The following is an 11,283-nucleotide window of genomic DNA, read 5'->3' on the forward strand; positions in this document are numbered from 1 at the left end:
TAGGTGGTTATAGCAACGTAGGCCAGCTCTCTTTTATGTCTGAGAACTATGTGACGACATTCTGAGATTTGGGTCGGTGGATGGCAGATGGCTAGTTTGACTCATTTTGAAAGATGGTACATGAAAATCTCAAAAATGTTAGGTCAGACATAGAAATCATCAAAGGAATGGCTTTTATGGGGGACCATAAATGACCCATAAGATAATTGGGCTGTGGCTCAGTTATACTAGGAATCTCCATATTCATGAAGTTTTGACATGTCAATCAGCCCTATGGAAACCTTAACACAGGTGTGACTTTTGTTGGGGTTTAGTTTGAATTTTGAGAGTTTGGATCATGAAGTGAATGATGTGAAGAATGATTCACATCATCATCAGAAACAGGAACAGGGGGTGATTTGGGTGTCTCTGAACTCAAGCTTCCAAATAGCAGGGAGTTACTTTACTGTGCTTGTAGAGAGCTTGTCCTACAGCAACACAAATATATTGTTTTATAGTTTTGATGATATCAGTGGTGTTCCAATTAGTATGACCATAGACCTACACTTTTGGAACTCGGATGTCTGAAATCAGATTCAGTGCATGATATTAAAACAGTGATCAGTGTCTATTCTTTGTAGGACCTCTAGGGTGGTGCCTATGCCCTTGCTTTTTGTAGTGTATAGAGCATTTCTCATGGTGCTCCTCGGCTCTGGGCATCATCTACCAGTCTCAACGTGAGTAGCTACAAAATCCAGACTCTCTGTGAATTTTTCCTTTTTACGTGGCTTATCTTTTTTTTTTTTTTACTTTCTTTAATCTATGATTACCTGTACTCAGTCTCTTTAAAGACTTTACCCTTTTTAAGCATTGACTTTACTTTATGACTCTGTATACTCTTTATCTTTTCTCTCTCAAGCCTACATACATTTATTCAACTCTATGACCCATTTAGAGGTCTTTTGTGTCTGAATCTGTCTTATTGCATTGTCTTTAATTCTCTACTGTCTTGAAGAGCTTTAAAAATGCTAAACAGCTTGGTTGCAGCTGCTCTGGATGTTGGGTCCACCTCTCTCCAATTTCAAAATGGTGGATCTACCATTTCTGATAACTCTGGGGCTGCCAGGTAGGAGCCACACTCAGCACTTTAACTCTGAGAATGAGCGTGCAGCACATAAACTCTTTTTATCTGAGTTACAGTCAAATCTGCCACACAGAGCACTGTGCAGCCTGGAAACATCTCTGTATGGCGGCGGGAATCTGCCATGCTCTCCCACCTGCCCAAGCCTGATCCCACAGTCTGCCCAGGCAGGAAGAGCTGAGCCATGAGCATGATCTCAGATATTTTCCTCCCAACCCCGAGTAGGCACAGAAACACCCAGACCCACAAATGCCATTAAAATGCTTAATAGCTGGCGTTCACACTGCTGGCACAGCCCAAGAAACCATGTTTTAAAACCACGTGGCTTTTTTTGTGGTATGCTGCTGAGTCAGGAAAAACTTTCTGCAGCATACTACTAGCTGTGCTAAACTCTATATTTGTGTCTAGAATTCCTTTTCAATCCCTTTCTGGTTTTACATGGAGTTAGTTTTCTACGCTGGAACATCAACTGTTACAAGGAGAGAGGGCCTCCTGTTTGTTCCAGGAAATAATCACACAGAAATTGTATTAATTAAATTACTGCTTGGCCCATTGGCTCTAGCCTCTTATTGTCTAACTCTCACATCTTGATTTAACCCATTTCTATTAATCTCTATATCACCACGAGGTGGTGGTTTACCAGGAAAGATTTAACATATCTGACCTTGCAGCTCCATGGCAGCTCTCTAACTCTGTTTTCTTTCTCCCAGAATTCAGTTCTGACTTCTCCGCCTACCTAAGTTCTGCCCTATCAACTAGGCCAAGGCAGTTTCTTTATTCATTATCCAATGAAAGCAACACACAAACAGAAGAAACTTCTATATCATTTCCCCCTTTCTGTTTAAACAAAAAGTAAGGCTTTAACTTTAACATAGTAAAATTACATATAACAAAACAGTTATCAAGCAAGAATTACAGTTACAATATTTATATATATATTATCTTTTATCATAACAAAGGAAAACTATAACTATAACTATCTATTTATTCTTCAACTCCATCAAAGACTTCAGAAGGCTATAATATTACCTATGTAAACTGGAAGTACATTATAAGCAACTTCTGAAATTCTAGAATTGACAGAGACATCTCGCTGCCTGGACAGTCACCCAAAGTTTTTCTGTACTGTTGGGGTATCTATCTTTAGCCTACAGGCCCATAGTATTCAGCAGACTTTTCCATGAAGCAGGAAATTTTTAAAGACAGTTCAGTCACTTTCTTATGCATTCTGCAGACTCTTTCATGAAACAGGAACCCCAAAGGATCATCTCACCTTTAGGCAAGTTCAGCAGTCATCTCTCTGTGGGTTCTTCATGTCTAGTTTATGCATCACTCCAGGCAAGAGCAGTATCTTGTCCAAGTGGCTAATCAACTCCATAAAGAGCCTCTTCGATGCCCATCTTCCTCTTGAAGTAGATTGGTGCTGCCAGGAGGAGATGTGTCTCACTGTAATGAAAAGCCCTAAGTTATTAAAACATTTTAAATGCCATGTTCTGTAGTATTTGAAAGATATGAAGAATGCCTAGCTAACTGAAATATTTCTCTATTTATCTAGAAAATCTAACTAAATGACTATAAGCTTGACTATTATCAATGATTATCCATTAACAACCTATATTTCCTAATTATACATTACATTTTAAATGAACTACACAATCACAATACCTTAGCCAAGAGCAGAAATACAAATATAACAAGTTTGACCTTAAATTTATATCAATAAAGCAAGATCCATACCAATGCAAATTATTCATATCTATATCAAGTAGCACAGCATGTCCCTTCACTGGTAACTTTGCCTTTTCCTGCTGTAGTCAAATCTCTGCCTCTCTCTTATCAATTATATAATAAATACTCAGGAATAGCATCTCAAGATTCAGAATCAAATCTGAAACTTTTTTTTTTAGCATTTAACATTCCAGTGATACCTTTGGAGTCATGTAGGAAAAAACATTAGGTAAATAGATAGATGATAGATAGATAGATAGATAGATAGATAGATAGATAGATAGATAGATAGATATAGATAGATAGATAGATAGATAGATAGATAGATAGATATAGATAGATGATAGATAGATGATAGATAGATAGATAGATAGATGATAAATCATATCATTTTAATCATGCATAATTTCAAGATATCAGAATTAACATTGTATTAGTTTTTCTTATCTCTGTGATCCATATCTGACAGAAAAAGATCAAGGTAGGAAATTATTTACTTTGGCACATGGATTCAGATTTCAAAGCAAAGTTCTTGGTTTCATTGATTCTGGACACTGAGGGAGAATATCAACATAGCCACAGGAATCTGGCAAAGGAAATACCTCACCTTCTGAGACAGAGAGGAGAGAAGACCAGGGATCATTCCAGAACTTCCTGCAGTCAGACTCAACCTACTGAAGTTTTCAAAAACTTCAAAACATTGTCAGCACATAGAGACTAAGTGCTCACTGCACATACTTCTGGGAGACAGTTCGTACCCAACTGTCGTATACATAACACACACTGAAGCTGAATTTCAACCACTGGATGCAACTTTACATACTGGTTTTTAGTTGATTTCCAACATGGGGTTGGAGAGATGGCTCAGTATTTAAGAGTACTTACTATTCTTCAGGAACATGAGTTGAGTTACCAACCAGATCTAATATAGAGTGACTCAAGCTCACAGGAATAAGGCTCCAAAACTGCAAGAGGTTGGGTGAAAGGACCTGTAGTGAGAAATGAAGAAGACAAAAAAACAACAACAACAACAACAATCTAGGAACAAGAGGCCTTGCATAAGTTGATGCCTTGTGCCAAGCAAATTTATCAAGATATATTATCACAGAAAGAAAATGTCCAAGATCAGCAAAGAACTAAATCAGACAGTGTTGGAAAAGAGGACACAGAATACCTCAGACATCTCTGCCTAAGGTCTGATAACCACAGCCCAGGCAGAAAAGTTGGTTTTCCAAAGCCTCCACTCCTCTGACGCAGTTTCCAGTCACAGAAACTGGACTTTCCAAGTCAACTGGACAAAGACAAAGAACTCAAATTTCCTTTGTCCTTTCATCAAGGGTTCTGAGAAAAAAAATATCTTATCCAGAGCACCATCAAAAGAACTAAACCAAAGACTTTTAAAAAAAAGAAGTCAAATTATTATCATTTATGAGTAACATGGTTTTGTAAATTTCAAAACATAAAGACTTCACACACACACACCACACACACACATGTATATACACACAGATGTACACACACACACACAAACACAATGAAAAACAAATTCAGTCAAATTACAGGATAAAAAATCATATAGATATCAATAGTAACTATATTATAATGAACTTTCTGAGAAAGAAATTATATTTGAAAGAGTTAGACAATATCAAGCCCTTCAGAAAACCATCTGTATCCTACACTTACTGCAGTCATTGGCCTCTCTATAAAAAGCATTGTGGTATTGTGGTTTGTCATCCCACCTCTGTTTGCCAGTGTCAATTATTAGCTAAGTGTTCAGCAGTGCAAATGAACATTCATCAGATGTACTTTGTGCTCCCTGGTCCTTACATAAACTCAACTAACCTTTGTTGTAAAGGTAATTCTTAAAATAATCTATTTTGATATAATCTTTCTAGTATTATTGTTTGACAAGTTTACAGTCCCTAGGAAATATTAACCATAGTTTTCCACTCACCCATTTTCTAATTTGTAGGTAGTACCTAAATCAGGGATGATTAATTTTTCCTCTCAAAGGCCTTTGAAAAAATCAGCCTGGGATTGGTTCACAATATGTTCAGACAGGAGATTGCAGAGGAACCTAAGAAATAAATCCAGGAATGTTAATGGCCTGCAGTATCACGATGATCTGGGTGGGGGAAAGACCCAAAAGAAGCTTATGATTCTGAAGCTTAGACGGACCCTCCAAGATCACAGCATTGATAAGAACTCAAATGTTTCACTGTGAAATTTGTAGACCTAACAAATCTTTACGAACCTATCTCTATGCCTGAAATGCTTGTAACACATAGATGGAAGGACTTCTCATGCCACCTGGCAAAAATTTTCAGATATTTTATTAATGACAAGTGACATAATCAGAGATTAAATAACTGGATGTCTTTGAGGTTAGAGTAGAGGTAATTTGAAGGACTAGAAAAGGGTTAGCAATCCCATGTGAGAACAATAAGCCGTGAAACTCTGGCAGGCTTCTGTGTCCATGTGGTGGTTGTTTTCCTTTTTCATTTTATACCCTCATATTGATTTGCAGTTTCAAGGCTCTTAAACATTCTGTAAGTTGTACATTTAAGTATTAAAGAGTTTGATAAGTCATAAAGGAGTGGAAAATATCACTATTCCTACCAGGTCTTGAAATCTCATTTCGGACCCAACACTTGTTTTCTAGGACTCAAGCCTGATGCCACATGCACTCAGTACTTCACTCAAATGACTGAAATAATGTGATTTAAGTTTTGAGTCAAGTGGAGAAGAAGAATTGTGTCTAGTAAAATGATAAACAGGTTGAAGGGAAATCTATGCATGACACAAATGTAGGAAGCATGAAGCAGATCAGTTGCCAAACATTTTAAAGTAGTTCCAAGCAGATGACCTCACAGATGTGTGCAGTGGTTTTATTTTTCGCTCTCCACTATCAGGAAACAAAGTGGAAAGTATAGATAAAACACCGAGTGCTGTGTTGGCAAGCTAAACCTTATGAACCAAGGATCATATCTTATAAAGTCTTTAATCCACAGTTAATTTTAGAGAACTTAGTATCCAGCAAGTGCCCCAGTTGCATCAAATGCCAGGGCTACATGTCATATCTTAGTTGCATGAAACAAACACGAAAGCAATGACAGAGTATGTAAAAAGCCAGAGAAATCAGAGGTGATGGAATATGTCTAAATGGAGAATAGTAAGTGAATAGAAATCAACCCACAAATGCATGCACTTAATTTTCAGTTCATGCTATTAAGATCAGCTTATTAATCACGTGTAAGCAAGGACTACTTTTTACAATTATTTATACCTCAACCCTCAATATGAGCAAGGATGATATTGTATCAGGCAAAATTATAGTTATCAAAAAGCATATCTACCATGGGGCTAACTTAGCCATGCTGAAGGCAGGAGTGGCTTGAGGGGTGGGGCATGAGACCCAGGAACTATCTAACCAAGACTCAGAGCCCCCTTGAACTATCCTAGATCTGGAAACCCTACAATGTGAAAAAGAAAAAGAAAAACTCATCTTAGTCTCCTTAGGTTAGTGCAACAAAATTCTGAAACTTGGTTACCTTGTAAACACCTAAAAATATTTCTCCAAGGTCTGGAGGTCAGAAGTCCTCCAGCAGAGCTGGGCCCAGTCAGGTATGAGAGCATTAATGTCTAGGTGGCAGAATCCTTACTTTCCTTTAGATCTTTACATTGAAGAAATCAGCAAGAGAGGCAGGGACTGGATGCCACTCAGAGTGTGCTTTCTCAGTGTGCATGAGGCTCTGGATCACTCCCTAGCACCACAGATCCCCTTCACAGCCCACTGTATCCTGAAGTCACCAATTCCTCACAGCTTGTCACTGTGGGCTAGAATTTAAGCAGTTCATTTGAGAGCAAGCAAAGTTTCAGTCAATTGAAGAAACATTCATCTCACCATTCAGTTCACTTTTATTACCTGATCTCAATTTTATTTGAATTATTCATATTAGGAAAAGGTTTAGCTACTCCTGTCAGGAAGAGATTGTCATCTTATCCAGAAGTCATCTTGAATGGAGCCATGGACGGATGTGCAGTCTGATGAAACTGGTTTCAATGATGGCAGATGTTGTAGTTGGTACATTTCTTGGGCTAAGAACAGACTTATAGACTGGAGAGATGATTCATTGGCTAACAGTGCACACTGCTCTTGCAAAGGACATGATCTCTATCCCGAACTCCCATGTTAGGTGACTCACAACCAACTGAACATCCAGCACCAAGGGATCTGCCACTCTCTTATGTTCTACTATAATACCTGTACTCATATGCACAACCTCCCTCCTACACTTTCACATAATATTTTTTGTTTAAAAATAAAACCAAAAAAAAGCAAAAAAAAACACACAAAAGTTAAAAAAAACAGTCTTGTGAAGAGCTGGAGGCAATCACAGAACTATTATTTTTTTCTCCCCCAGTATGTGTATATGTGTAGGTGTATATGATAGAGCAATTTAACTTGCCACAGAGAAAGAAATGATGGAATATTCTCTGCTGAGGAAACCACATTAAATCATTAGCTCTGGAATATGTTGAAAATATCCAACTGTGACACTAGTCGAGATGTAGCCCTACCTAGTGCCCATCATCTTACCAAAGCTAGTTTTTCCCTTATAAATGAAAGAGGGAAAGAAGCATCTTTTACTTGTGATTCCATTCTGAGAAATGAACATTTCTAAAAAACTCAGCCTTCAAAATACATCTATCAGGCTTGCGGTTTCAGGGAAAAAAAGATCAGTTCTGCTGGTCTGTTTTGAAGATTGAAGAATGGCTGGTGCATATACGCTGCTTAGTAAATACTTGGGAAACTAAGTGGGTAGGCACGGCAGCTGTCTCCAAAGTGCCCTTTAGCTACCCGTATAATGCTTGATTTGAAGAGTACATTATTACATAACTATCCAAGAAAATACAATGAATGATGTTGCCCATTCAGAGAGTAAGGGGGATGGCATGTCAAATATGTTGTGCAGCCTGTGTTTTTCCCCTTCTAGACACCAAATGAACCAGTTTCAAATCCACAAACAACTGTGACTCTGCAAAACACAGCTGTTTGGGCTTTGGCCTGAGCACCACTCTGTGTGTTATGTAATAGCTGTTGAGCAATTGAGCCTTTAACTCAAAAAACCATTAATGCAAGAGAAAACAGTTCGATTTTTTCAAAATAAAAATCTAAGGAGAGAGAGAGAGAGAGAGAGAGAGAGAGAGAGAGAGAGAATATTTAAAGAACACAGAAGTTCTGATCCAGATTCAAGCAAGATGAACAGATACTCAAGGACCTGCTGAACCTGGGGAGATGGTCGGTGTCATGGATCTGGATGCCTCCTTTTTAACATGCACAATTCCAATTTTAAAAATGTGCCTTTATTTTCTTGTCATCTGTTGTTCATTTTAATTGGCATAGAACACATTGAAACAGAATTAGTACGTTCCAGGTAGATGAAAATATTTCCTATCTGTTCCATGAGGGAAAGTCTTCCAATGCCAGGCTGAATAAAAGGTTAAACATAACTTCTGCAAATGTAACTACTCCCGCAGAGACACAAAGCCGCTCGTCAGCCTATGTGCGGATCATTTTATGGTTGTCAAGGTAGAAATGGAAAGGGGGATAACAAACTGGGGATGCTTTGCCTGAAATGAGATTCCAGCCTTATCCTGTGAGCTCTATGATCATAAGCTGTAGTCCACTCCCTGTTTACCAAAGGAGAAGCTCGGGTCAGGGTCACAAGAGAAACAGGTTCCCAAGCTCCTGTTCCTGCCCCTAGCTAAGTCCCCATGCCATGCAGGGGAGATGGCAACTTTACTACAAAGAGGTTATCGCTAATTCTTAATAACCAGAGCATCCAAAGAATGTTATCTAGTTCCTTCCATATCTTGTGCTGGAGCGTCTACACAGAGAAGCATTGTGTTCAAAATGAAAACACTAGAGGTCAAAATGGTCCTTTACGACGTTCTGCGCTCAAACCATTCCGAATTCAAACTCTTTGGGAGTGATATTTACATTCTTTCCTGCTACACTGCTTAGAGTAATGACTTACAAGCGTAGACATTTCCCAAATCAGACACTACTTTCGCTTTAAACGAATTTTCACAGAAGCCTTGGACATAACGCTCTTTGAGGGGCTGCGACAGTGACCTCTGATTGAGAAGTCCTTCACAGTGTCACAGCGTTCTGTTCCCATTGAAAAGACATAGACAATTTGTGGATTCTGGTATGAGACGAGGTTGCCGAATTTTTTTAAGTCTAGAGAGGTGGGGTTTCTCTTTAACAGCACCCTGATCTTCTGGGACAAGAATGGATTTGCTATCAGCGGTGTCCTGCAGCTTCATGGCCCTCTGGACACTAGGGAGAACAGATGTTGTTTTAGACTCTTCTCCATTTCAAAATCTTTGATACCCAGAATGTTAGAGAAGAAAAAGTTACATAATAACCTAACAAAGCATGAACAGGCAAAGGGAAAAAAAAAAAATGGCTTCCAGCGTCAGGAGCAGCTGCACACACACCCTCAGCACAGGTTTGGCTTTGTAAACTAATTCATCTGTAAATAGTGAGCAGTCTCCAGATGGAACTTCAGGGCTGAGGTGCAGGTTCCTTAAGGATTCACATTTAAAGGCAAAGGCTCCCTGCCAGCCTTAGGTGTTCGAAGAGAGTAGTGTTCTTTCTGCCCTGCACTGAGTCTGCCCATCCAATCATATCCTAATATGCAAATGACCCTTAGTGCATGTAGATAAAAAGGAGCAAATGCCCTAACAGAACCAAATTGCTGAGCCTGTCACCTGTGTTCCAGGAGCCAAACCAGCAATGTCTTCCCCTGCACAACCTGAAATCCCTGCCCCGCTGGCCAATTTGAAGATTCAATATACCAAGGTAAGACAAGGGCTTTCCGTGGGCGCCTGACTAAAGCATGGTCAATTGGGGCTTTTTTTGCAAACAGGAAGACAAAAAGCTTGCAAAGCTAGTGGCCTGATTCAGTGGTGAATTTTAGACCATATCAGACAACTTCTCGTAAGTTTGTATCTTGACATACATCCAAGGGAAAGGAATTTTGCTCTGTGCGAATGGTTCTTGTGCCAGAGTGCAGTGAACCAGAGTGAGCAGCAGGTCTATTAACCCTGTGCAGTGAGCACTTATGGTGAGACAGACAGAGGAACTTACTAGAAAAAAGCCAGACATGTGGGAACAGCTTTTTCCCTCCTTCCCTTCTTCCCTCCCTCTCTTCCTTCCTTGCTTCCTCCCTTCCTTCTTTCTCTCTTTCTAAAAGAGACATAGCCCTCTAAAACAAAATGACATGACCATATGTTTGATAACAGAGTATTGATGTTGGAGGACTTAACTCTGAGCGTCTAATGGAAGCTGTTGCCAAAACCTCCAAATGGACTTGAGTTATTTGTTTATTGTGAGATAGAAACTCTGCTTATTTATTTCTCCAGGAAAGTTTGTTATTGTTGGAGACTTTTGGAGAACACATGTGATTATAAGCTGATAAATATTTAGAGAGACAAGACTTCAAAAACTTCAGCCAGGGAGAGTTAGAAAGTGATCAGGCTGTGGTTGTCCTGAAAGACTCTCTTAATTTTTTCTACCACACAGTCAAATCCTAGGGTCCCAAAATTAAGAAATCTCTCTCTCTCTCTCTCTCTCTCTCTCTCTCTCTCTCTCTCTCTCTCTCTCTCACACACACACACACACACACACACACACACACACTAGAAAAGCTATTTAAAATAGCTGTGTGGTATGATTCAAAGAACAAAGTGAGAGATGTATGTACTGTTTAACTCTGGGGAGAGTCATATTGACTTCTGAATTAGAAAAAGCCAACCAAGAGTATTAAAAGAGATGACAAGGGCCCAAGTGACCCACTTTGTGCATTTATTTCCTTATACATGAACTGGGAGGAGTGACTTTGAAACACAGCGGCCTTTGCATTTTTCTAAGCACATCAAGTGTGGGAGCTGCCTGGCTTATATGTGCTTTTTCTGAGGACAAGGTCTGCAAAGAGGAGCAAGCCTTGATTATGGCTGACTTAGGAGGTAGAATGGCACAAGCTTGCTTTCACAAACTTTTCAAAGAAAGAACATGCTGTACAATTTAGGGTTTTTTTGGTTTTGCTTTGTTTTTCCTCTCTTTTTTTGTTTTGCATTTTTGTGCAAAAGTCTAGAGAGTCCACAAGCTCTAACCCCTTATAAATGTCAAATTGTGTACAAACCACATATTTCAATCTTCCTGCCTCACCCAGTTTTGCTTGTTTGGAAGAAATTTTTGTCAAATCTGTATACCCAGTGTTTCACAAAGATTGGTATCATTGACACTGTTTATATTGTTACAGTTTAATCACGACGAAGAGTTTAGTTTGCATGATCCCAGCTGGGAATAGATTTTGTAGTTGGGATGCCCTATCATTCTTTACTTAGTTTGTTTTTTATGA

General features: G+C 39.0%; 1 protein-coding gene across 1 annotated transcript in view; it reads left to right on the top strand.

Moving 5' to 3' along the window:
* The first annotated feature begins 9,583 nt into the window (after positions 1-9,583).
* Aldh1a1 (aldehyde dehydrogenase 1 family member A1) overlaps positions 9,584-11,283 on the top strand; it is a 37,290-nt gene continuing 35,590 nt past the window's right edge. The window contains exon 1 of the mRNA XM_013348091.2: positions 9,584-9,722. Within this exon, the coding sequence (XP_013203545.1) occupies positions 9,657-9,722 (66 nt within the window). The 5' untranslated portion in view covers positions 9,584-9,656. The remainder of the gene's footprint in view (positions 9,723-11,283) is intronic.

Source organism: Microtus ochrogaster, chromosome 8 (assembly GCF_000317375.1).
Source record: "Microtus ochrogaster isolate Prairie Vole_2 chromosome 8, MicOch1.0, whole genome shotgun sequence".
Classification (NCBI taxonomy): domain Eukaryota; kingdom Metazoa; phylum Chordata; class Mammalia; order Rodentia; family Cricetidae; genus Microtus; species Microtus ochrogaster.